General features: G+C 39.2%; 2 protein-coding genes across 2 annotated transcripts in view; one reads left to right on the top strand and one right to left on the bottom strand.

Moving 5' to 3' along the window:
- Window positions 1-59: 59 nt before the first annotated feature.
- PPP2R3C (protein phosphatase 2 regulatory subunit B''gamma) lies at window positions 60-25551 on the top strand. Its single transcript, XM_070940512.1, has 13 exons — window positions 60-211; window positions 1980-2107; window positions 3342-3446; window positions 3552-3664; window positions 7931-8028; window positions 9836-9906; window positions 10600-10732; window positions 11525-11580; window positions 11667-11742; window positions 20563-20699; window positions 21643-21780; window positions 23426-23485; window positions 24512-25551. Exons 1-13 carry the CDS (start codon window positions 163-165, stop codon window positions 24698-24700), a joined length of 1353 nt encoding a protein of 450 aa, XP_070796613.1. The 5' UTR covers window positions 60-162; the 3' UTR covers window positions 24701-25551.
- The window catches only part of SRP54 (signal recognition particle 54), a 32114-nt gene continuing 29695 nt past the window's right edge, over window positions 25539-27957 (bottom strand). The window contains exon 17 of the mRNA XM_070940497.1: window positions 25539-27547. Within this exon, the coding sequence (XP_070796598.1) occupies window positions 27338-27547 (210 nt within the window). The 3' untranslated portion in view covers window positions 25539-27337. The remainder of the gene's footprint in view (window positions 27548-27957) is intronic.

The following is a 27957-nucleotide window of genomic DNA, read 5'->3' as shown; positions in this document are numbered from 1 at the left end:
CAGCAGCTTCTTCTCCCTCCCGTCCCCCCACCATCCTTAAACTGGAGGGAGTTGAAGGAGGAGTAATATTGACGGGCTCGCCGTTTCCCGGATATTGCCAATAGTGACGACGGTTAGTGGGGGGAGGCGTCGTACTTGACTGAGGCGGGAACGTCACGGACGATGGACTGGAAGCAGGCGCTGAAAAGCCGGCTGGCTGTCAGTACCGACCGTGAGTGGAAGAGGGACTTTTTTTTTTTTTAATTAGCCCGGTGGCGCGTGACTGAGGAGTGTCTGTTAAACAGGGAGGGGCTAAACGAGGGCCTGCCCGCCCGCCTGGCGCTTCTCTAGCTTTGCTCCGAGGCTACCTGCGCTGTCTCGGAATCTGAGGGCGAATAAACGGCTTTTTGTAGCCTCTTGCGGGATTTTTTTTTAGGCTCCGTGTTTCACAGCAGCGTCAAATGAGATTTAATATTATCCTATTGTGAATGAGATTTAGTTTACTTTACTGGCCTCTGTCTGTCCTAGTAATCATTCAGCGTGAAAGGACAAGGTAGATAGGAAAGCCCCCTGTAATGGCCCTGTCGTAGCAATAGAGCCTGGTGGCGCAGCAGACTAATAGCCTTTTATTATCCAGCTGCCTGCAATTACTGCTAGTTCGAATCTCCCCAGGCTCAAGGTTGACTCAGCCTTCCATCCTTTCTAAGGTAGGTAAATTGAGGACCCAGTTTGTGGGGGCAATAAGCTGACTTTGTATAAATATACAAAAGGATGAAGGCTATTGCTTAACACATTGTAAGCTGCCCTGAGTCTCCGGAGAAGGGCGGCATATAAATCAATTTTTTTTAAAAAAAATAGCACTTAGACTGATATACCGCTTTACAGCCCTCTCTAAGCAGTTTACAGAATCAGCATATTTATTTATTTATTTGATCACATCAAGTTCAGAAAAATGAGAATTCCAGAACATCTCATTATGAGAAACTTACATACCTGTTAGGAAGCCACAATACAAACAGAACATGGTGAAACAGACTGGCTCCAAGTTAACAACTGCATCTTCTCTCCTTATTTATTCAACTTACGTGTTGAATATATATTTTAAAAAATCCAAATTTTTTAACTACCGGTTCTGTGGGCGTGGCTTGGTGGGCATGGTGCGGCTTGGTGGGCGTGGCAGGGGAAGGATACTGCAAAATCCCCATTCCCACCCCACTCGGGGGCCAACTAGAGGTGGTATTTGCTGGTTCTCCGAACTACTTAAAATTTCGCTACCAGTTCTCCGAACTACTCAAAATTTCCGCTACTGGTTCTCCAGAACCTGTCAGAACCTGCTGGATTTCACCCCTATATTAAGGGAAGTTGGATTGGAAGATGATGTGGTTTTAAAATTGGAGAAACATTAATTACCTCTATTATGCTGATGACATTGATCCTGATAGCTGAAAATGCAAAAGATCTGCAAAATAAATGAAACCTAAGGAGTACAGGAAAGAAAACGGGACTAAAATTAAATATAAGGAAGACCAAATTAATTACAACAAGTACAACAAGCAGCCTTACAATTGACAGTAAAGCTATTGAAATGGTAGATAGCTTCTTGTCTTTTAGGATTAACCATCAGCAGCAAAGCAACAAGTCCTTGACTTTTGACTGGTCACTTAAGCAACCGTTCGAAGTTCCACAGACCTGCCCCCTCTGACCCCATTTTGAAGTTATGGCCACTGCAATCATTCACTTTATGACCACAAGGGCACTGCAGCACCCTACCCTCCCATCTGTCACCCCACCAGCTTCCCTTAGGTTCCCTCCCATGGGTCTCATATGCTGTTAGCATAAAAGGATTTTATAGACATTTCTTTATTCTTTCTCTTTCATAGAGAAAGATGTTTCCAGTCAGTACATGGAATTCAAATCAAAATTATTTTTCACATAGAAATTTGTTTTACAAAGTAGGCTATATAAATGAAAGGTAATATACTCTGTTTTGTGTTATTTAGCTAAAAGGAGTGACCAAGAATTGAAGGATGAAGAGATGGAGTTGTTTACAAAATACTACTTGGAATGGAAAGGAGGAAGAAAAAGTGCCAATACGTCTTATGTGAACATACCACGATTTTATTACAGGGTAGGTTTTCAGTGTTGCTCTAGGTAAGGTCTTTAAAATACAACTTTTACGGTAAAACAATTTAATTAACAAAAAGAATAAGCCACCAAGGATCGTTAAAATTATATAAAACCTGGTCTCAGCTGATCTTAGATTTCTAAAATGTCAGGAATAAGTTGGATGTTTTGATACAACTAGTCAAAATATATCAGAGAGAAATTTCAGCTTCTTCAAAAACAAGATATTAGAACAATATCTGGTTTTTTTACACAAAACTATTTTTAAAACTGATTTCTATAGATACAAAATTATCTACAATGTTAGATACAACTGTTTTTTTTAACTAGGAAGAGAATTATTTTAGTTATGTTGAAGTGGAATCAGGATTGAAATTTCATGTCAACAAAAACAATACATTAATTCTATAGCTAATTTGTATCATATCCAGTAAAATTGTAATAGTCTTCCACATACAGGATTGTGATATTATCTTGTATAAATTCAAGGGTCCAATTGAAGGTGTTGGCTATTACCTATAAAGCCCTTTATGACATGAGATCAGGGTATCGCCCCGAAGGGATTAGCTCATCCTATTTGTTCCAGTGGAAAGGGCCTATTTTGGATCCTATGTGCCAAAGAATTCATGTTTGATCAAATAAGAAGGAATGAAGGGCTTGAACATGACACGTGAATAACAATATTAATTTAAGAACAGCCTCATAAGGGAATTGCACATGACAAGCTGAAACATTTGGCTAAAAAACTAAGTTACAAGACAAATGGAAAGAACGGAGAACTTGGATGTATTGGACACAAAAAGAATGGATGCTAACCTTGTTTTTTTGAGTTATAAGTTTAGACTCCTTAGGTATACTTTTATGGAAGTGGTAATACCTAGCTTCCTGTTTAGTTTCTTTTTCTCTACATTTTTACTTTTCAACACTGTTCTCTGTTTAAACCTGTAAAAAAAAACATTGACTATAAAGGGGACTTATTAAATTATAGAAAGAAATTGGGGCAACTGTTAACAGATGCATGGAAGAAGCTAAGTACTATCAATTGCCAATTATTCTTTGTTGTTCATTAGTAATAATGGATAATGAGGCAGGGGCAAAAGACAGCCAAAGGTGAGAAAGAAAAGGAAGGAAGGAAGGAATCACTGTATTTCAAGAATTATTGTAGCACAAATAACATTTATGCAAACAAGTTTCAAAATATATTTTTGCTGCCAATTACAATTTTTTTCTTTTTTTAGCTGCCAGCAGAAGATGAAATATTGTTACAAAAATTAAGAGAAGAATCTAGAGCAGTCTTTTTGCAGAGAAAAAGTAGAGAATTGCTAGACAATGAAGAATTGCAGGTATGAAAAAACTGAAAATATGATTTAATTTCAGATCACTGTTTTGAAAACTTTATTATTTAGTAAGTGGATTTTTCCTTATCATTTTTAAATCTCCTTTTTAAGAATTTGTGGTTTCTCTTGGATGAACATCAGACACCACCTATGATGGGGGATGAAGCAATGATTAACTATGAAAACTTCTTGAAAGTTGGTGAAAAAGCTGGATCCAAGTGCAAGTAAGACCTTTATTTTGAAACACAGGAGCCTGATTTGCTTAGTGTTTTAGTTACATCTAGGTCAATATTCAGATCTGAGATTGGATGAAGGGAGGGAAAATGTATTGCTGAAAATATATATATATATATATATGAATAGAATAGAATAGAATAGAATAGAATAGAATAGAATAGAATAGAATAGAATTTTTTATTGGCCAAGTGTGATTGGACACACAAGGAATTTGTCTTGGTGCATATGCTCTCTGTACATAAAAGAAAAGATACGTTCATCAAGAATCATAAGGTACAACACTTAATGATAGTCATGGGTTACAAATAAGCAATCAGGAAACAAATATCAATATAAATCATAAGGATACAAGCAACAAAATTACAGTCATAGTCATAAGTGGAAGGAGATGGGTGATGGGAACAATGAAAAGATTAATAGTAGTGCAGACTTAGTAGACAGACTTAGACAGACTTAATGCAGACTTAGTAAATAGTTTGACAGTGTTGAGGGAATTACTTGTTTAGCAGAGTGATGGCATTCGGGGAAAAAACTGTTCTTGTGTCTAGTTGTTCTGGTGTGCAGTGCTCTATAGCGTCGTTTTGAGGGTGGGAGTTGAAACAGTTTATGTCCAGGATGTGAGGGGTCTAAATATTTTCACAGCCCTCTTTTTGACTTGTGCAGTATACATGTCCTAAATGGAAGGCAGGTTGATAGCAATTGTTTTTTCTGCAGTTCTAATTATCCTCTGAAGTCTGTGTCTGTCTTGTTGGGTTGCAGAGCCATAGTTTATTAATAGTATAGTATAGTATAGTTTAGTATAGTTAATTAACCAATAGAAGGCAAAAGTACATGTGAATGAGCAATTTAAGTGAATATAATTAGCTGTTGAATGTCACAAAGTTGTTTTATGATTAAAGGAAAGCATACATTAGACTATATGAAATATAATGAATGATTTATTTGAGCATCCTGGATTACCTTATATATTAAGGGACAAATGTCTAAGGAGCACTTATAGTAATATTTGTTGTGTGTTTGTTGGTCGGGCATGATTGTGCATGTATTTTGTATTCAGCCAATATTTGTTATCTGAGAACTTAAATACAGATAGTTCTTGATTTACTACAGCAATTAGGATTAAAATTTCCATCACTAAGCAATGCAATTAAAAAGTGTAGTACTACCTGATTGTTTCACTTAATAATGGCAATCCCTAAAGTCCCCATTATCATTAAGTGAGAATTGTGGTTCATTAAGCAAAGCATCTCCCCAGAAGTTCCTGCCAATTTCCAACAACTAAAGTCAGTTGGAAAGGTGGTAGGAAGTTGAAAATCTCAGGTGACTCACAGGCAGATAAGTGGCTGCTACTGGGTGGGAGAGGGAACAGGGGTGGGTGGGATCCACAGGTGGCTGAGAAGGCACAGCACAAGCATGGTGGGGCTTCAGATGGCTGCTAACAAGTGAGCAAGGGTGAGAGAGGGTATATGAATGGCTGGGAAGACACTGTGAACTCAAGACAAGCTCAGGGAGGGTATATGAGGATACACAGGTAGTAGAGAGGCACAATGTTAGCACAGAAAGAGTCAGGGAGGGTACGTGGGTGGTGGAGTAGTGCGAGCTCAGCAAGGCTGGGGAATCTGGTGGCACAATGGTTAGAATGCAGTATTGCAGGTTAACTCTGTCCACAGACTGAAGTTTGATCCTAACCGGTCAGGGTTGACCCAGTCCTCCATCCTTTCAAATTTTATCAATGAGGACCAAGATTGTTGGGGGCAATATGCTGACTCGGTAAACCACTTAGAGACAGCTGAAAAGCACTGCGAAGTGGAGTAAGTCTAAGTGCTATTGCTATTGCTAAGGTTTGGGGACAGTGCGCAAATGTGCCCGGGTGGGTGAGACTTACTCAAGCAACTTTCAGCCTTGCTGGTTTCCTTCCTTAAGGGAAGCCAGCAGGAAAGGTTGCAAATTGTGATCATGTGACTGAGGGACACTAACCATCACAAGTGCAAGGCAATTGCTAAGCATCCAGATTGTGATCATGTGACCACAGAGGTAATGGAATAGCTAGAACTTGAGGACTGGTCATAAGCACCAGTCATTCATTGTTGTCATAATTTGAATGGTCGCTAAATACAGAGGCTACTTGTAATTAACAGTGAATATTTGATAGATTGTATGATCTATTTAGAATATGGATTTGAATATTAATGTATCAAAGATAGGAAAACAGGATGAACAATTTCAAGTTATACATAAATTGTGGGGAAAAGTATAAAAGTACAGATAGGTGGTTCTATGAAATTAAATGGGTTGATAAATGTTTCCCTCAAGTTGCATCAGAATATCAGAAATATATTTCTGAAGAGCCTCTGTTGCGCAGTGGTTAGAATGCAGTACCGTATTTTCCGGCGTATAAGACGACTGGGCGTATAAGACGACCCCCGACTTTTCCTGTTAAAATACAGGGTTTGGGCTATACTCGCCGTATAAGACTACCCCTCTTCCAATGCACACCAAATAAAAATTAAAAAACATCAACAGGCTCACCCACAATGTAAACGCAGCTGTGCTAGACCCAAAATGGCCCCTGCAACAAGCAGGAACCTCACACAGCCACAAAAAGCCCAAAAAAACAACTTTCACACTTTACACACACAAAATTCCACATACAGCTTTGTGAGATTTTGTGTGTTTGTATAGTTAGAATGAAACACTACAAAAACATACTAAATCTCAGAAAGCTGCACAAATATTTTATTTTATTTTATTTTATTTTTATTTTTATATGAAAGCTAAATTTAAAACTTCCTAAACTTTAAATGGCTAGGTCTAAAAAAGAACAACTAAAAAAAAAACCAATTAACTATTTTTTTTAAAGATCCCAAAGGGGAAAAAACCTTACCCAATAGAACAGGGGTCTCCAACCTTGGCAACTTTAAGACTTGTAGACTTCAATTCCCAGAATTCCTCAGCCAGCTTTGTTTTGCTGGCTGAAGAATTCTGGGAGTTGAAGTCCACAACTCCCTGCCTGCTTGATTGCAGGCAGGGAGTTGCTTGCTGATGGAATGGATTCAGGCAAGCGAAGCAAGGCAAGCAGCTAAGGTAAGGGCTTGGATCATCAGAGCCATGTGAAAGGAGAAAAGTTTTTTCCTTCTCTATGGCTCTGGCGATCCCAACTGAGTTGCCTGATTAGCAGATCGTCAGAGCTTGGATCGTTAGAGCCATGTGAAAGGAAAAAAGTTTTTTCCTTCTCCATGGCTCTGGCGATCCCAACTGAGTTGCCTGATTAGCAGATCGTCAGAGCTTGGATCGTCAGAGCCATGTGAAAGGAGAAAAGTTTTTTCCTTCTCCATGGCTCTGGCGATCCCAACTGAGTTGCCTGATTAGCAGATCGTCAGAGCTTGGATCGTCAGAGCCATGTGAAAGGAGAAAAGTTTTTTCCTTCTCTATGGCTCTGGCGATCCCAACTGAGTTGCCTGATTAGCAGATCGTCAGAGCTTGGATCGTCAGAGCCATGTAAAAGGAGAAAAGTTTTTTCCTTCTCTATGGCTCTGGCGATCCCAACTGAGTTGCCTGATTAGCAGATCGTCAGAGCTTGGATCGTTAGAGCCATGTGAAAGGAAAAAAGTTTTTTCCTTCTCCATGGCTCTGGCGATCCCAACTGAGTTGCCTGATTAGCAGATCGTCAGAGCTTGGATCGTCAGAGCCATGTGAAAGGAGAAAAGTTTTTTCCTTCTCCAAGGCTCTGGTGATCCCAACTGAGTTGCCTGATTAGCAGATCATCAGGGCTTGGATCGTCAGAGCCATTTAAGGCTCGTCAGAGCCTTTCGGGATGGTCTGCCTGGTTACAGGAGAACGACACCCGGCGTATAAGACGACCCCCGACTTTTGAGAAGATTTTCATGTATTAAAAAGTCGTTTTATACGCCGGAAAATATGGTACTTCAGGCTACTTCTGCCGATCACCGGCTGCCAGCAGTTTGGCAGATCGAATCTCACCAGGCTCAAGGTTGACTCAGCCTTCCATACTTCCGAGGTTGGTAAAATGAGGATCCAGATTGTTGGGGGCAATATGCTGATTCTGTAAACTGCTTAGAGAGGGCTGTAAAGAACTGTAAAGTGGTATATAAATCTAAGTCTATTGCAAAGTACTATATTCAGAATACGAATTTCTATTACTTTATTTATTCCATTATTCATTATTTAACTGACATTCAAACTGCAAAGACATTACATCTTCAAAATTTCAGTACTAAATTTCTGTTTCATAGGCAATTCTTCACAGCTAAAATTTTTGCTAAATTACTTCATAATGATCCCTATGGAAGAATATCTATCATGCAGTTTTTCAATTATGTCATGAGAAAAGGTGAGTCCTTTTGATCCATTATAACAAGATCTGTAATGATGCATATTATATTATTAGATTCCATAAAGTAGAAGTGGTTTGGGACTGCATTCTGTTTTAAACTGTGTTGAGAACCATTTTCCTAAAAGTGGGCATGAGCTGGTTTGGTAGACCAAAATGAGTGGTAATCAGTATTGTCCATGTTTTTCTATTAATCATAATCTAATATGTGATAATATTAAATTTATCATAATTTTTAATCACGTCATCTTATTATACTTCATTATCACTGTTAACTCTACTATTATTCATTCACTAGACTGCTATTGTAATAGCAAATTATAATGACTATTATTCACATTTTCACTATTTTTATTCTTTCTAATCCAATGAAATGTTTCCAACATTTGATGATGTTTCCATCTTGTTTCCAACAAGATGATGATGATGATGATGATGATGATGATGATGATGATGATGACAACAGAAGCCAGCAAAAAAAATAAAAGAAGAAATTTGAAATTTGAAAACAGGCTGGGTATGGGTAGAAGCTGCAAGGAAAAATTCCAGAAAAAAAATGAGGACACATTAGAATGGGTCATTCTAAACCCTCTCCTCTTTCCTGTTCATGGACAGAGCATATGCAGTCTCCTTTTGCTTCCCGGTAGAATATACATGCAAACATACTCAGAACCAACAAGAAGACGGTAGAAACCCACTAACAAATACAACAGAGCTGTGGTTTCTTTTCTCTTGCCAGAAAATGTTTGTGTGCCAGTGAGTTTCACACATCAAACAATTAAATCTGCTTCTTTCAGCTGTTTCATACTTTTTTCCTTCTACCCAATGGGTTATGTTAGCATTATCAATCGATGGTTGATAGTTGAGGGAGATGAATGGTTCAGAAATTTGAAAAACAAACAAATAAAGAAACAAACAAATAAAGCTACTCTGTAAATATATGTACCCATGCCAGAATCACAATAATGGCTTAGTAACAATCAATTATGACCTAGTGAGTCAAAAAAATTTAGATGTAGGGCAGACATAAAAAAACAAAGCCAAAAACATTGTTTTATTGTACAGAATATCTCTCTTATGACTACTAAGAATGAAAAGGTCGGAAGGTATTCTAAAGCCTTGCATATTTTCTTATCTTGACTCATATGCATAATTTTGTATTTATTTTGTCATGTTTATGTAGTGTATATTAGAGGTGGAGACCCTTTGAGAGCTGGTTGCAACGAAATTTCATTTTAATGTATGCCGATTACTGTACATTCAAAGTAACAAAAGTTATTCTAAGTCTAAAGTTATTCTTATTCTTCATACATCTTCCAGTGATGAGAGTAATACTTCACATGGGACTAATTTTCTGTTTACAGATTGAGTTAAATTATGGTTGGTTTAACTGTAGTTTGTTGTATACGTCACAATGATGGGTTCACATGTAACATAATTGTATAATAAAATACAAATTATAATTTGTGAACTAGTCTTTTGAATAACATGGATATCTTAAGGGAAGTCAGGATGGTCATCAGTAAAGCAAGGCAGAAATCATAGTGGATCTCAGGAAATTTGTAAATTGAAACATAAGAATGCCAGATAATATTCAGCTCTCTGGAACCACCAGTATATATACATATGGTATTTGAATTTGTACAATTTGCTATAACAGATTTTTGAATTTTTATTTCTAATTAATTTAAATAGGAAGTATCCAGTTTGCCTTTGTTGGAATACTTGTGAATATCAATATCTAATGTTCTTTCAATTTGTTACTATACCTTATTTTACTTTGGGTATTTTTTAATCTGCTTCACAGTATGGCTGTACCAGACAAGAATAGGCCTCAGTTTATATGATGTGGCTGGACAAGGTTACCTCAGAGAATCAGTAAGTGAAGAATTAAAATTGATATGGTTATCTAATGTAACTGAAATTATTTCTATTTATCTTCATTTAAAAAGAGCAGTCGAAGGGAACAGATTTAATAATCATCTGTTCATATATAATCAGATTTCAAGTAAGCCACCAGGAGTACTGTAATTGTGACAGTACAAATTTGATTAACAAATAAAATTGTAATATAATGTTAAGTTTTTAATATGGTTGTTAAGTGAATCTGGCTTCCCCATTGACTTTGCTTGTCTGAAGGTCACAAAAGGTAATCAAATGACCCTGGGACACTGCAACTATCATAAACATGAACCAGTTGCCAAGGGTCCAAATCTTGATCACATGACCAAGCATGAAAAAGGGTCATAAGTCACTTTTTCATTGCCACTGTAACTTCAAATGGTCACTATATGAATGGTTGTAAGTCAAGGACTACTTATATACCTCCCCATAAATTGTGCATGCATCAGAGAATGGATACAATGTTTGTGCATTATATGACTTGCAGGGTCAATAGAGGACCAGAGGTATTGCCAGCCCTTCTTTAGATACAAAAACTATGAAAGCACTTAAGAGAAAAAAAAGAGTCCCTGTTCCTTCTACAAACTATAGAATAAATGTAAAATGTTTCAGATATAATCATAATGATATCTGTGGTATAAATATACATTTTCTTGTTTAATTTTTTAGGATTTAGAAAATTATATATTGGAACTCATTCCCACTTTGCCACAGTTGGACGGTTTAGAAAAATCCTTTTACTCATTTTATGTATGCACTGCTGTCAGAAAATTTTTCTTCTTTTTAGATCCTCTCAGAACTGGTAGGTTTAAATTACTCATCTTTTTTTAAAATTTGAATCCAGTAATATAATCCAAACTATACAAATATATGCCTGTTTTGAATATACTATGGATATACTATACTATACTATACTATGATGATGATGCTTGTGGGAAATAGTTGGACTGTTGTGGCTTCAGTACAGATATTTACAAGAATTTGACATGACACCCAAGCCTTCAGTTTTACCATTTGCTATCACAATAGCAGCTTTTTCAGTTAGGGATGAGCTCTGCGTACAGACAGAGCTTTCTTTCTTATTGGAGTAAATGAAAAAGCAGTTATTTGCATGGGAATTGACTGGTTCAGGTTACACTGGCATAAACGGCATTTACTGTATAACTAGCAATGGAATAAACTATATATTCAAGACCGTTCCTTCACCTGTGATACCTACCTACAGTAGTTCTGACTCTGTGGATAATAATATATGAGATTGTAATTGCTGTAGTAATTCTTCAATTAGGTCTCACTGGCATCTTTGTTCTGATTTCAGTAGCAATTCTGACTTTTCCAAACATAACCATACGTGTTCCCCATACCTAGTACTTGATTAATATTAATTAATATTTTAATCAATTTGAAGTGTTAATTATTTATTTATAACATTAATTTTAAAACATTTCTGCTTTTTCACAAGCTGAAGTAATAGGTCAAAATTTAATTTATTTCTTTTGAATTCCTTTCAGCATAACTTGGGTGTTATGTTGCTTAAGCCTAAAAATATCACAGTCATTAACTAGTGAAAGCAGCATTATTTTTTCTTTTCCAGGGAAGATAAAAATACAGGATATTTTAGCCTGCAGCTTCCTAGATGACTTACTAGAGGTAGACATTTTTAAAATATACTTTTGACTTTTGACTTGTCCTTTACATTTGTTGATAGTTAACTTAATATTTCCTTATCCATTCAGTTACGTGATGAAGAACTTTCTAAAGAAAGTCAAGAAACAAATTGGTTTTCTGCTCCTTCTGCTTTGAGGGTTTATGGTATGTTGCATGCATTTGGACTACATTTTCTGCATGAACCTTTCATTTTCATGACACAAAGAGGGACCTCATAAATTACTAGGTTTACATCAGAATTAATGGTCATTGTAGCAAAACCTAGTTAAGGGGGAAAATAGACAACTTCATCCATTTCCCAGAAGTCCTGATTTTTACTACCTTTGTACCATGCTCAGCCTTCTGCTACCACTATTTATCTTGGGGAATGATCCCTATCCTGAAATTTTTTCCCTTGCCAGGGAAGAGGATATACATAATGCATCTATTGTCAAAACTGATATTATCCAAAACAAAAATAACATTGAGGGTTAAGGTTCATTCTCCAACTTGTAGGTTTATTTCCAAACGTTTCATTACCAGGCTAGGTAACATCTTCAGCGGAGTTTAGGGGATATCAGTGTCATCTAAAACCAATACCAATTCATCAACAAAAGCCCTTAACTTAGTCTCTTTTTTAGTTTTTACATTTACATTCCCACAATTCTGATATTTTATTTATTTATTTGTATCCTACCTTTATTATTTTTACAAATAACTCAAGATAGCGAACATATCCAACACATCTTCCTCTTCCTATTTTCCCCACAACAACAGAGGAGCATTTGCTCCATTTATATTCCATATTAAACAGTTCTAATCCATAATCAGGCCAGAAGATTAGAAAAGTTAATACTAGTAGCACCTTATTCAGTGTCATTCTTTTCTAATTTCCAATACATCATTGTTTAGTTTCTCTATTTGCATCTCCTCCAATTGCTCTTCTGAACATGATTCAGTCAAAATCTCTGCTGTTTGAACGTAAACACACCTCCTAGTTTACCTCCTCCAAATAGGACCTTTTTCTGTTTTAATTTTTCAGGCAAAAATGTATATTTTTTCCTCTTACATAAAATTTGGATAGAATTTTTTTTCAATAAAAAATGTAGCATCCATTTCCAATATTGTATTGAAATGCTGCTGCAGAATTTGCTCTCTTGTCTTCTTCCTAACAAAATGCATTAAAACATTCCTTGGAACATTTGTTGTTGTAGTAAATCTAGAATTTATTTTATAATTGCTACCCATTTTTGCCTATGTCTGGGCCAAGCTTTTAATAATCTTTTTTCTAATATCTTTTTAGACATGTAGAATAGCTTAATTCTCCATTGTGGCGGGGAAGATCATCCAGGATTGGGTAATACTCTGCTTCCTTGCTTGGAGACCGAGTTAATTTTTCTTAGCCACGCCTATCCTGCCTGGTTACTGGTTATCCCCAGTTCGACTCGGTCTTCCAGCAAGTTGAGACTGAGAAAAAGAGGCTGACCCATTCCTGGAATTTCTTCACGAACGATGAAAAGTCCATATTTTCCTTACCGAGCAAGGCTCGGTGATCTCTAGAGGAGCGATCAGGGAATCTACTGGTCCTCTAGTACTCCCCCCTGCCAGCTTGATGATCAGCCAAAGGCCCCTACCAGTCCTGCGCTTAGCGGAGGGGGTCTTGCCTGTCATGGGCAACCCCTGGCAATCGTCGGCGAACGAAGAAAGGGACTCAGTCCCTGTCTGGTTCGCCCAGACACACTGATTGCGGTGAGCGCTGTTTGTGCCAGTAGAGCCACGGCAGGAGCACTCATGACGAGCCAGTCTGCCTTATTTATATGTGGAAAGCAGCTGCCGAGTTCGGCATCATCTTAGTCGCGGCAGGAGTGCTCTTGGAGAGCCGTGCTGCCTCGTTCCACAGGAGAATGGCGGCAACAACGCTAAAGGCTACATTACAACCACGATGGGAAGCCTCTCTTACCGCTCATCGAGCATGGGAGAGCTCAGTGCAATCATTGTCACGGCAGGACCGCTCTTTGAGCCAGTCTGCCTAAACCGCTGAAGATACAGCAGCGACAGCGCTCTGCACCACAACGACCGAGGCAGGACAGCTCAGGCAAGCCGGTCTGCCCACCTCAGGTGGTAAGGTACCTGATACGTCCAATGGTATTGGAGCGGTGGCAGGAGAGCTCCTGGCGAGCCAGGCTGCCTTCTACTGGAGCGCAAAATGGCAAAAGCACCTGCGCCCCTACAGCTGCAGCGGGAGAGCTCCTTGTGAGTCAGTCCGCCTTGTACCAAAGAGTAAGCATCTGCGTGCTCAGCGCCAAATCAACTGTGACAGGAGAATGATTTGCGGGCCAGGTGACTTTTACTAATCGCAATATGCCTAAAACGCCACGCGCCATGACAGCTGCAGCGGGGGAGCTTCTTTCGAGCCAGTCCGCCTTGTAATCATCAGCAAGCCCAGAGTTATGTCACCGGAGCAGGGGCTCCTTGCGAGTCAGACTGCTTCTGATTGGAGCACAATGCGCCACAAGTGCCATGCTCCATTATAGCTGCTGTGGAAGGGCTCTTTTGCGCCAGTCTTCCTTGTCATCAGAGGTAAGCGGCTGCTGCGCCCTGTGCTATGCCAACTGTTGCAGGAGGGCTCTTTTTGAGCCAGGCTGCTGCCTACTGAATCACAAAGTGGCGTAAATGCCCTGCACCATTGCAGCCGTGGCAAGACAGCTCCCTTTTCAGCCTGTCTGCCTTATAACTGGCAGCATGCAGCTGCTGCAACCAGTGCTATATTAACTGGGGCAGGAGTGCTCCTTATGGGCTTAGGCTGCTTTATACTAGATTGCAACTCGGTGTAAGCACCCTACTTCATTACAGACATGGCAGGAGCTCTCCCTTGGTCCACCTTCTAACAAGAGAGTGGCTGATGCACCCAGCGTTATGACTACTGGGCAGGAGAGCTCCTTGTGAGCCAGGCTGCCTTTTACTGTAGCGCAGTGCAGTGAAGGCGCCCTGCACAATTACAGCCTCGGCGGGAGAGCTCCTTCAGAGCCACTCTGCCTTGTATCAGGAAGTAAGCGCCTGCTGTGCCCAGCGCTGTGATTACTGTGGCTGGAGAGCCCCCTTTGAGCTCAGTTGCCAGTTTCCCTCTACTGTAACGCAGTAGAGACGTTTGGCGCCATTAGAGCCGTACCAGTGGATATGCAGGACTAGCCATCCTTTCTAAATCCTGAAGTGAAACGGCGGGAAGATTGGCGCCCTTTTGTAGCCGCTCAGTCGGCTGTCCCTTGTTAACTAATCTGCCTGGTAACAACATAGTGGGCGATCCTAGCGCCATTGGAGGCAAGCGGCGGCTGCTCCTTACGAACCAGTCTGCCTTTCAGCAACTGCAGAAGGGGGTTTCCCGCACTTACAGCGCTGGGGAGACAGGATATGAGCGGCATTAGCTCACAGCAGCAAGTTGATCTCATTTTCAGCGCAGTCCTCTCCCAGTCATCAGCGTCCTGCTCTTCCTCAAGTCTTTCTCGTACTACTATTCCCTTGGCGGGCATGGCAACCTTGAGGGGCAGGGCTCACTAGTTAAGGAGTAGGAGTGCTAAGCCTGCCTACAAAATTGGCTGAGGCGACAAGTCCATGAGTGGGGTCACGTTCTCTTCAGGAACCGGTCCCCCTCCCCTGCACTAAACTGGCTCAGGGCCACCAGGTGGCATTAGGCAGCATGGACAGCCAGCCTTTCACATACGTGTTATTGCCTCGACAGCTCTCATCTCCCTTTTTTTCTGCAGATAAGCAGTGCCTTTGAACTTTCAGGGGGATTTTGTCACACCGGCCTCAACTTCGCCCCCCTCAGTAGTGGGGCCGGACCCAAGGGAGAAGCAGGTTTAGCTGGTCCTTTGAACCATGCTTTCTTCATTGATCACCCGTAGGAATTCTACAAGGCTGTAAAATAATATATAGACAACTACATAGGGTGTCACGGGCCATTCTTGGCGACCATGCCACAGACCCCTGTGGAGACTTTCTTAGTCTTTCGCCACAGGTTCCTCCGTTCACTACGGATCTCCCAATTCGGAGATGATCCAATTTCCCCACGGTCTGTGAATAGTGACGGGGCCTCTCGTCCATCAATCTTAAGCCCTTCAGGTTGTCCTGGTTCAGTCCACTCTCTCAGAACCTTGGCCATGACCTGCCTGCGATCATATGCGATCTCCAGGCACTTTCCAGGAGTCAATCTGTCTGCATGTAAGTTCGGAACTGATGGCAGTTTCCCCGACGACCTCTCTCTTCCTGACCATTCTCCAGAATAGCCTAATGGCCTAGTCGTGAAGATGCTTCCCTCCCATTTAGAGGTTGAGAGTTTAATCCAGGATATTGGCAGATGTCTCTTTAAAAGAGACGGTCCCACAACGAAGCGGCACCACCATCCCTAGGCAGGGAATGGGGCTACATACATTGGTAAGGGACTCTGCCATCCTATGAGCACGGCGATCAGGAGGGTGGTTCCTAATTTATCGAGGCTCGGTCAGTAACTTGACCTGTTGCCATCTCCCAGACAGCACTCTCTCCCTCACCTCCTTACTGAGTTCCCTTGGGAGAGCTAAGCCTCAATTGACGAGGCTGCACAAATGTTTGTGGTTTCATCAACCACTTCCTTGTTAGCGACCCATCCTTGGACCTTGCTGGCCATTGGCTGGCGATGATTACGGGTAAGTACAGTTGGCCTGGGGACCCTTTTAAGGTTCTATATTAGGGAAACACTCACCCAGGGCTGACTGTCATAACAACGGAGGTGAGACCAGCTGTTCAAATTCAGACAGCTCTACCAGCAGCAACGATGATTGACCTTCCCAAGAGTCACAGGGTGGGCGGTCAATTTGGGCATGTGAGGTCTTGTCCTTCCTCACTCATTCAACCATAGGGGAATGTTCCTCTGGCTGCCGTTCCTTATTCCGATGCCATACTATGCGGCCTCTTGTCGGCACCCACACTGCCCAATGGGTTGATGGTATCCTTCCTACTTAGCCAAGTGAGTGGGTATCTAAGGCACCAGTAGTTTCTGGATGTTAGTAGCTTCCGGTCATCCTCAGGCCCTTGGCAGGGCACGGATTACAATACCGGGAACGGTGTTCCATGCACCGGCCCTTTCTTCACACCTGGCAGGTAGCCAAATTGTTCTATAGGATATTCACAGGTGGTGACTAGGGACCCTCACCTTCCGGGATGGCTCTTCCCTGCTAGACTTCCGGACTCTGGCTTCCTGTCTATCTAGGGCAGGCCTGCAGTCTAGCCAATGATTGGGCGCTCCTGCCTTCCCATAGTCAGGCAGGGGAGCTTCACCTATCACGTTTGGAGTTCTCAACCAGTACGGCTGGGGAGGAGTTACCACCGCTTATCCTGCACAACCAGGGGACGTGTTTCTATTTCCACAACCAACCAACATGCCGTTAAAGGTCAGCTGTTGGCGGAGAAGGTGGACCTTTCCAATCACACTGATGAGTTATGGGGGGGCTCATTGACTCGGGCCACTGCTCCCTGGGTAGGTCAGTTGAATGGCTTCCTATCGCTGTAGCTCAGGTGCTCGGTGTCGGATCGACACATCTCCCTTGCCCCGGGTTACCTCTACACAGGCATTATAAGCCGCCTTGCTGGTTCCTGTTCCCTGGCCTCCAGGCAGGCCAAGGATTAGCTGAGCCTAGATGTGGCTGGCTTCCAATTCTCAGGGAAGGCTTAATCGGTGTGGGGCGCATTGCCCGGTGCCTCCTTTCCACCAGCAGGTAGGTTAGACAGAAGGCTGACTCTTGAGGTTTTCTGGAGCTCTGGGTTGGCACGACTCTTCTGGCTTACCCGGGCTTCCTATCTGTACATGGCATTGGGAGGCCTTGTGAATTTCCATTCGCGTGCCCTCTGCTAGGCCGCAGGTTCCCTGGTCCTAGGGCAGGTAAGACCTTTGGTTCTCCACGATGCTCAGTCTGTGCGGATTCCACGCATAGAGGAACTGGTGTCCCCAGCCGACGCCCTCTCAGACCACGGCTCCTGGACTGGCTTCCTGATCCTGGCCTGGTTCTACGGGCCACAACACACGGTCAACTGCTGCGACCTTGCCCTCAGTTAGGCAACAATGGGGACATGTTCTACACACCCTCTGTTTAGGTTTCCAGGGGCGCTCTGTCACTTCCCTTCCACCTATCTTGTCTCTGGGCCCTGTGAGTCCAGAACTTGGTAGTTTCTCTCCCCAGTGTGCTTCAGGCAGTTACAGTCTGCCCACTCAACATTTGTTTCATGATCCTGTTTGAGCAGGAGGCTACACGCTGGTTCTATGTCATGCTGGAGTCTCTCCACTGCAGGATATTATCAGGGGAGACATTGGCACCTGCTGTGAATGGGTGGTCCCCTGTTTCCAGTATCGGTAGAGGGGGTTGGATTTTCTCCTTCATAACCATGGAGAGCTGTTCCCTCCAGGACTGAGGGCTGACTGGCTTCCAGTGGGGCTCAGCCACATCACCGGACCCTGACAACTTTGGGAAGGTTAGTGGTCTATATGGCGACCTGATGGCTCCTGTAGATGGCGGGACTGGCTGGGGGCCAGTCCGCCAAGGAGCAGTTCCTGTTGGACCTTCACTTCGTCCAAGGTGGATTCTTGGGGACACAGATGTTCAGTGGTCCTTCCGCTGCCTCTCAGCGATGGTCTTATCCAACTCGGCAGGTGGTCGGGCAGGGCTTGACCGTCTGCGGTCTCTCCGTTTTTTCCCCATGGAGGTCCTCCTCCTTTGGGTGGGTAAGGCGTTTGGTTTTTTTTTCTTATTTCAGGCGTCCTCTGGGGTCACCAAGGTCTGACCGTCAGCTCTGAGAACTGGAGTCAGACGGCCATTGCCTCGCATGGGTTCTTCTGGGTCACCTTAGATCTCGTGCCTCACTGCACAGCCCCTGTGCCGCGACCATGCCTGGAATGTAGGCCGCGCACTATTCCATTGGGTAGGTGGGGGGAGACATTGGTCTTCCTATCCCTGCCCTTGCTGTTGCAGGTGGAGGCTCACTCCTCGGATAGGCCAGCCTTGACCGGTGGCGTCCTCCGTAGCACTTGCACGCAACAGGAAACTTGGGACCAGACGGCTTCCCTCCCGTACAACTAACCAGCTTTGGTAAGTCCCAATCCTGGATGATCTTCCCCGCCACAATGGAGAAGGGTTGTTAGTCCTACCTGATACGCTCTTTCTCAGGGTGCGGGGAAGATCATCCAGGCCCACCCTGGTGACCGTCTGGTCCTTCGTCCGGGAGGGGCTTATGTTTTGCAGATTGTGAGCCTCATCATCATCATCATCTTTGCTGAGCCTTCGTCGAACTGGGGAGCACCCAGGCAGGATAGGCGTGGCTAAGAAAAATTAACTCGGTCTCCAAGCAAGGAAGCAGAGTATTACCCAATCCTGGATGATCTTCCCCGCAACCTGAGAAGGAGCATGTCAGATAGGACCAACGCCCCTTCTCAAACAAAAATTTGTTCTCAATTCTAAAAAGCCAGATTACCTAATTCTTTTTTCAATTCTTTAGAACTTCTGTCTTACTTGCTAAAATTTCCACTTTATGGTTGGTTTGTTTTACCCTCCCTAGAAACTTGCTATATACAACCTTACATCTTTTAAACTTCTTGTTTCATCTTCTCATTCATCTTTAAAAGTCTTTCATCCATTCTTTTTTCAAAAGCTTCTTTTCCATTTGTTCAAATAATTTCTGAAACAAATCCTGTATAACTATTTTCTCTAGAAGCTGCCATAACAATCTACTCCTACCCTCTCCTTCTGTTTTTCTTGTAATTGCCATTATGTTATTATAATCCAAAAGTGAGAGTATCTCAAATAAGCAAAAGGAAAAGGCAAGTTTCTCTTTTATTTCACTTTCTCTGTAACTTCAAGTTGCAACAGTTCATATCACCATAGCAACAAAAGTCATAGTCAGATTCATTACAGGTAGTCCTCAACTTATGTCCTTAATGGAAGCTGCCCATTATAGTCACAAGTTGTGACGGTCATTGAATGAGACACCACAATCACCTCGCTTAATGACCACCACACCTGCTCTTCCCAATGCAGTCGTTAAGCAATTGTGTGGGTCGTTAAATAGAGGACATTCTGTCTCGGGTGGGAGAAATCATGAGAGGCTAGCACAGGCTCAGGCTTCAGTGGAACACAACATGCTTCAAAGGCCTCCCCCATTCTTTGAGGCATGCTGTGTTCCACTTCCTGCTCCAGGAAGCCCTTGGCCAGGAAGCTCCATCCCAGAAATGGCACCATTTTGGGAGTTTCTACAATGAATTGTGGCTATTCCAAAATTGTACTCACTTTCCAGAGGGTACCATGCAGCCTATGGATTCTGAGGGTGGAACAGTCCTTGAATTCCATCTACACTCACTACTGTCGTGTAGTCTGTATTAACAATATGGTCAGCCATCCTCATTTCTTAATCACTTGTAGAAATAATTTATCAGCAGAATGCCAAGAGGCCGAGCAATACCCTTCCCTCCCTAGGCAAAGATAAGATTCTACCAAACCTACTGTTAATTTTTCTTTGGATGCTATTGGTTCTACTTTGCATAAGTATAAACAAATCTTAATGGGCAGAACACCAGAATAGCTTAATTAGGGCTGAACATATTCAGTGAGTGCAAGATTAAACCAGAGCAGATTAAAATGTTCACAGAATGTCTTGGAATGTAGCTTCTTAAACAGAACATGGCTTGCTGGTAAATACCAGTGCTTCTACACCTTTTGTTTTATTACATGGATTTCTAACATTCATAAGAGATCTTTATAAACTTCTCAAGACAAAAATTTCTTTTCCGAAAATTGAAAATTAGAGATTTTTTCTCTAGAAATCTAAAATGTTATGGCATATATTATACTATGAAACTTGTATAATAAGTTTTATTAATCTTTTCTCATTATCTTTTAACTGTAAAATGGTACAGAAAGTGCATTTCTCCCTTTCATATTTCCCCCCTTTTCCCATCCTCTGCAGGCCAATATTTGAATCTTGACAAAGATCACAACGGCATGCTTAGCAAAGAAGAATTGTCTCGATATGGAACAGGGACACTAACTAACATCTTTTTGGATCGGGTCTTCCAGGAGTGTCTGACCTATGATGGAGAAATGGTATTCCCCTCATAGATAGCAGTAGTATACTGTGTTTCAAGAAACAATGTTTGTTTTTTAATTGATCTCCTGTAGTTTCTAAGATTGTAACATAAAATGCATATTAACTAAATAGAATGAAAGAAACATTCACTTTTCACTGGCAGCTGAAACCCACACATGGTATTTTTCATAACTGACTTTGCATTCTTAATGAGAAGAAGAAATCTCATTGTGAAGAGAGGACAGTGAGTTCTTCATTATTTCTCTTTTTCTGCCAAAACCAGGAACAGTGAACAATTTATAATCTGAAAGTAACTGACATGAATACACAACCATAATGAGTCTAAAGTAGAATATAGAATTTCCTTTTAATATATACCATACTTCTAATTTTCTAGATGGAATTTGATTGTTATTAACTCCAAGAACACATCTTATAATGATTGTGACATACAATAGGATATCTATATGCTTTTTAGGAATTTTAAAATTGTATTCAGTTTCTGCTAGAAAATTTATTCTAAGCTCATATGAGATTAGAATCCGGTAGGAAGCTGCAGAACTATTGCCATTAACAATAGATTCTTAAATGCTAAAAAAATATATAGCAAATTTCCTAATCAATTTTTAAAAAATGTCCTAACCTAATAACTGTTTAGCTTTCATCAGTGGAATGACAAGTAGCAATAGATTAATCTACTGTGTAGAGATTTGTTTCTTTAATTTGAATTCTGAGCAGCTCCCTTGTAGCATTGATAGAAATCTATGGGGATGTTGCTTAGCCAGTTAAAAAAAGCAATTTCTGTTCACTTTTTTTCCCTTCAATGGCCATTTCTATTTCATGCTGACTTTCACTAAAAAGTAACTGCTCTCCTACAAGGAAATAGTCATCAATTATGGTTTGCTTGCAAAATCAATTTTAAAAGAGGACTATAATAAACATGATTGCATCTGCTTTTAGGACTATAAGACGTACTTGGACTTTGTACTTGCATTAGAAAACAGAAAGGAACCTGCAGCTTTGCAGTATATTTTCAAATTGCTTGATATAGAGAACAAAGGATACCTGAATGTCTTTTCCCTTAATTATTTTTTTAGGGTAAGTCCTTTTTGTAAAGGTAGGTCATTCTTTTGTACATGTGTTGTTGTAACCATTGTGCCTTTGCTTAGAAACCACCTGGTGATTACTTTAAAGTACCTCTATTTATTACAAGACTTTTGTCAAAATACAAACATTTAAAATTTTACATTAAAAAAAAATCAGAATTATTTTTAGAACCTCTTACATTATAGTACCATATTGCTATGCTTGTAATTAAATATGAGTTTTTCTAAAAAAAAAATCAATAAGCCCAGCTTCTTTTTTGAGGAATGAATTGCTAATAACCTCTAATGGTTAACAGAATATTTTTTTAGCTACTGCCATGAGAGAAGAGCTTAAATTGTTGTCTAATTATATGATAGCTTTTAGTGTAAATTTTAAATTGCCCTTTCTAATTTGTTTTGCTGACTTGACTCGGAAATAATTCAGATTAACAAAATTTACAGTTGATACTAATCCCAGAAAAATAAGTACTTCACAAGTTACACTGATTAATGAATCAACAGTTTCACAGAGATCTATCAGTATAAATATTAAGACTGGAAATACTATTCTAGCCTTCACAAAATCGATATAAATGTTAGTTGACTTAATCTTTTTTTCTATTTTCAGCAAACGGAATATTCATAATTAATAAGCAATATTTTTGGAAATGGTGATGAGTGGTTTCACTGTTATATTCACAAGATATTAATACATTTTATTAAGATTCAAGTAATTAAGCAGCATTAATTATTATTTGTAAAATCTGTCCCACGCCACCAATCCTCCCCAGCATGTCACTTAATATTGTTCCTCCAATTTGGTGGCTACTAAACAAAAATATTACATTGTGAATGACCCAAGAATAGGCTAATTCAGTGAAAGGTTTTTACTGTCACCTCCCCCAAACTCTGGAACCTTTTCAAAGCCTTTATAATAAATGCTCTGCAGGTTTAAACTACATCAGGAACTGTGGTTTTTTAGCAGCATGAAGCAGATTAATTCCTCTGTAATAAACAACACTTTGGCCCTTCATTTTCCAATTATTTTTTTCTGCCAGCGTACACATAATAGTTAGGCTGAAAATTTGAGGCTAAAAGCTTATTTTAACAATGAGACATGCTGCTCTGTTCTTCTTTTTTTTTAATGGGCTAAGAGTTAGGAATGATTGCAAATAGATTGAGCAGATGGTCAGTCTTTTTTCTCTTGGTAAAATTGATTACATATTTTGTAGTACAAGACCTGAATGTAACCCATGCTATTCCTGAAAGGAGTTAAAGCGAACACAGGTCCATAGCTTTCCAAATAATTGATATTGGCCAGAATCAATATCATTAATATTATATGCTTTGAATTCCAAGTTCACTCTGCTGTGTTTTGAGTTAAATCTCTTGGTAATGGGACATCTAGGTTCCTTAAATATTATGAACATATAGATAATAGTAGCTTTACTGTATAGAATATTGTAAAATGCTATGTCCGATGCTCAAGTCAATGTTAATTGTCATCACAATTACTACAGTATTTTGCACCTGTATATCTTTGCACTTTTGCATCTTTGCAAAATTGCCCAACTATTGCAATTCTAATTAAGCTTACTTCATTGTGTACATCCTCAATTTTAAAATGATATTTATCTCCTTAATTTCTATCCTTGTAGGCTATTCAAGAACAAATGAAAATCCATGGACAAGATCCAGTTTCTTTTCAAGATGTGAAGGTTAGAATTCTGATCAAAATGTATTTGTGTGCAATACTTAGTGATCTTACTTTTGAAGTACTTATCTGATAGTCAGCAATATGGTTACATACACTGTATACTGAAATCTGCATATCTTACGGTTACATAGAGTTGATTTAATTGCACAAGCAGAAATAGTTTTCTCAGGGTTACATTCTGGCTATATTTGTTTGAATTACAATATCTTTTTTAAAAAACAATATGAAGTTATACTATCTACTATTTAAGGTAATTATTATTTATTTAAGTTTATTATAGTTTCCCACTCCCATAGACATTAAAAAAATACAACCACATAGGTAAAGAAATCTGGAGCATACCTATTCTGCCAGAAAATACCAGGGAAGCAGAAATTATTGGAGATAGGTGGTTCCTCAGATATCCAGGCCCCCTGACATAAAGGGCTTTGTAGGTAACAACTAGCACCTTGAATTGCACCCACAAACCAACTGGCAGCCAATGCAGTTCACACACCAGTGAGGACAATAGGCATACTAAGAGGTGCCCATTAACGCTTCCAGTTTCATTTTGTAACACTTGTAGCTTCTGATTGTCTTCAAGGGCAGCCTCAATGTAGAGTGCATTGCAGTAATCCAGTTGTGGAGTTCAGAGTAGACCAGCGTAGGTAATCGCCTCCACATAAAGGCTGAATTACTTTGAGATTAGCTATCAGAATTTGCAAATCTGGTTATGTTTTACCTCTTATCCCTTATACATTTAATGAATCGAAGTATTTACCTAAGAAGCTTCCAAATGTTATCTCAGTGGTCTGCAGTTAAAAAATTATCCCTTGCCACCTTATTAATGGAGCTTATATATTCCCATTCAGATTTATTGCATATTAGTATACATTGTATTTGTGCTATGTAGTCTTCTATTGTTCATAAGAACAAAAAGGTATAAGAAAGGAACATTTAGTTTAATTAAATAACTTGTTTTTTATGGATGTATAAGCTTATACCATGAGGTTCTAATAGATAAATTGTTAAATTTTATTTTTTCTAGGATGAAATCTTTGATATGGTAAAACCTAAGGATCCTTACAAGATTTCACTTCAAGATTTAATCAATAGTAGTCAAGGAGATACAGTCACTAGTATTTTAATTGATCTTAATGGCTTCTGGACTTATGAAAACAGAGAAGTTCTTGTGGCCAGTGATAATGACAGTACAACAGATCTTCTTGATACATGATTTAACAGTAATAGATTGTATTATTGGAGATATGCCCATCTGATACAGTGACTGCTTGAGGCTGAATAGCAAATTCATTGCACATTTCACTGAAGTTTCCATCTAACTCCAGATGGACATCTTTTTTAAAAAAAAATTTTTTTAAATGAACCTCAGTTGAGGTTTTGAAGACCTGTTATTAAATGTTAAAAAGAGCTGTTGGTAAATTAATGTTTATTTAAATCATTTCAGAACCTATAATAGCAATCCATACTGCATTTAAACAAGTTATATCCTTCAGAAATTTTCTGAAATATTACAGTTTTGTACTGTTGAATGACCTTTGCTAAAACAATTCAAAATCTGTTATGTTTCTCTGTGTGTCATTACAAATGTTCAACCTAATTCTGAAAATTAACAAGTAAATAGTACCTGTCAGCTGGCCATATTGATGAAGTCAAATAACAGTCATTTCCACAGAAGACTAATATATCAAGCAGCTATGTGTATAAGTCAGTCTCCCCAACCAGTTGTCATTTAGAAGTGTTGAACTTAGTTGTAGCGATATGGCTCTGTTATCTGTTTAGATCCCATGTTAAAGAATGTTGATGTAAAATTCCAAAAATACAAACCATGGTAAGTTAAAATGCTTGGTATGTATTGTCATTTTGCCTGTATTGGGTGTAGTTTTTTAAACTATGTCTTAAACTTACTATGTTCTAGCTAAATTTTGGTTTCCCTAAGCTTTAAAGATGAGTGACACAATAAATCTAAGACTAGGTAAAGCGCTGTTATGAAATGTAAAATGATGGTGCATAAATAAGCTAGGAGAATAAGTATAGCATGTTTTACAAACACACTGGAAGCCTTGAGTGTCTAAATATGTAATAGCAATAAACAGAATACTTTTTTTAAAAAGACTGTCTTGTTAATTTTATACAACTGATCAAATCCTGCTAAACTCAGTGCAGATTAGATCTTGTAATCAGTTCCATAGGAAGAACATTATGGCACTGTTTTTGCTCCCAATATTAGATATCTGACATCAATTGTCAGTCCTGTAACAACATCCATGGACTCAACTGTTATTATAATTATATTAAATATACATTTTAATGCATTTACAAGAAAAGAAACATCTCATTTGCAAATTCTAAAAAATATTAAAAGGTAAGGCACAATGACTAGAAGAACCTCGTAAGAAACCCTTCCCTATTCATTATTGTAGGAACATTTCTGACTAGCAAAAATTAGAGTAAGGTAATCAGTTTATTAGCTATGTTGCCTTAGAATTTTTTATATCCTGTACAGTATTTTGAATAATTATGTTACACATTTTATAGCCAACAACTATATCATTTTGTAATCCAAAATGGATGCATATATTGAGAGAAAACTGTCCAAACATTTTAAAAAGTACCAAATGAGCAGTATACTAGATGAGATTTCTCCCGATCAGATGACAATGAAGGCAAAAGCATATATTTTTTATCTTTGCCATTTTCATCCACTCTGTTAGTACTATATATAGTGTATTGCAGTGTTTTTTTTTTATTCCAGCTAAATTTATACAAATGTATATGTTTAAGAACAGATTGAAGGGGCAATGTAAACTACTGAAGTCATTACATCCAGAAAGTGCTTAGGGAGAAGAACAACTTTGCTGAATACATCCCGTTATGCTACATGCACACAATCCATTCAGCTCTGATCTCTATCTATAAACTTCATGTTGCAGATGTTTTATGGATTGTCCTACAGAAAATTTCCATTTACAGTAGATTTTCAGTGTTTCTTAGGATGAACAGGGTTTTAGTTTGAAAATTCACAATTGTCATAATAGGTGGTTCTTCCTATTAAAAATAAATATTTCTGAGACGTTAAATTTTACATGTGATTGACTTCAGTTTTTAAGGTCAGAATAGTGATAGGTACATGTATGAAATTATGAACATACAGTACTAATAATTCATCATACTTCACAAACAGCACATTCATTTAAAATTTTGCTGTGTTTACATTCAACAATAATTCATCTAATATTGATGTAAACTAAGCATCAACTCTTTGGAATAGTGGAATTCTTTTCTATCACATTTTGAAAAGCCTGAGATTTAATATCAACCAACTGATACTCTAGATCCTTCTTTGTTGGACCTGCAACACTTATCCTTTATCAATTTTTAGATGAATTTTAAGAGCATTATTTAGCAAATATTAACAAAACCACATGAATTAGATGACTGCTGGACATTCATATAAACATGTGCAACAGTGCAATTAGACTAAATCACGAAGGTATTTATTTTCCAGTTAATTTAAAATTTTCACCTAGCTTTCAGTAAGTAACGTTATAAAAACAAAACAGACTTTTAAACAAAAACATAGTTATCAGTCCATAACTATCATGAAGGCACCAGGTGCTCTAGAAAGATCTTTTACTTCTGCATAGAAGGATCAAAATAAAACCAATTTATTTCCATTTTATAATAGGTGAAATAAATATCTTGGTCTTTATTAGACAGAGATGGACTGAAGAAACTATAATATTAATAACTCTATCATGGCCATATTTTAAAATAAATTACATGCCACTAAACATGCAAAAAAGGACAAACAAATGTTTGGCAATTCAAGATATGTTACTTATATGTCATTCTAAGCAGACACTACAGTAAAATCTCGTTTACTTTCTACAACAGACTGATGCTCTTCTTCACTTTCAAAATTTAAATTCATGAATGTACTACAGGCTGTATCCCTTGGCTGGGCTGTCTGAATAGCCATTCCTTCTTGGCTCTGCTTCCGTTCTTGAAACCTCCTTTCCGCTTCCTCTGACAATTTGTTTTCTTCCTCTTCCTCCTCCTCCTAAAAGAATCGATATATTTTACAACAGGTTACTTCTCAACAATCTTTAATCCTATCTAATACTTTAAAATACACATCACTGATGCAATCTATCAAAAAATGCCCAGAATTGTAGGTCAGAAAATGTGTTTGATGCTAGGCTGCTAATTGATGATGCAAGATACAGAATTCATATGAGGCCTCACTGAATGAAACTGTCTGGTTCAAATCTGAAAATGTATCTCTATTGAAAAAAAACATACTTCTGGCACATAGGAAGAAATGTTCCCAGTCTAGGAAACATCTTCCTGTAGGAATTCCATTTCACTCCCACTCTTTCGCTGTGGCTTTAACTTTTAAATGCTTTCAGTATTCATTTAATTATAAATGTTAAATTAATGTGTATTTTCCTTTTGATTTTAAACTCTTAC

Source organism: Pituophis catenifer, unplaced genomic scaffold (assembly GCF_029215685.1).
Source record: "Pituophis catenifer annectens isolate HBS135680 unplaced genomic scaffold, rPitCat1.0.hap2 SCAF_1, whole genome shotgun sequence".
In the NCBI taxonomy this organism is placed as follows: Eukaryota; Metazoa; Chordata; class Lepidosauria; order Squamata; family Colubridae; genus Pituophis; species Pituophis catenifer.
This window is presented reverse-complemented; position numbering and strand designations above follow the sequence as displayed.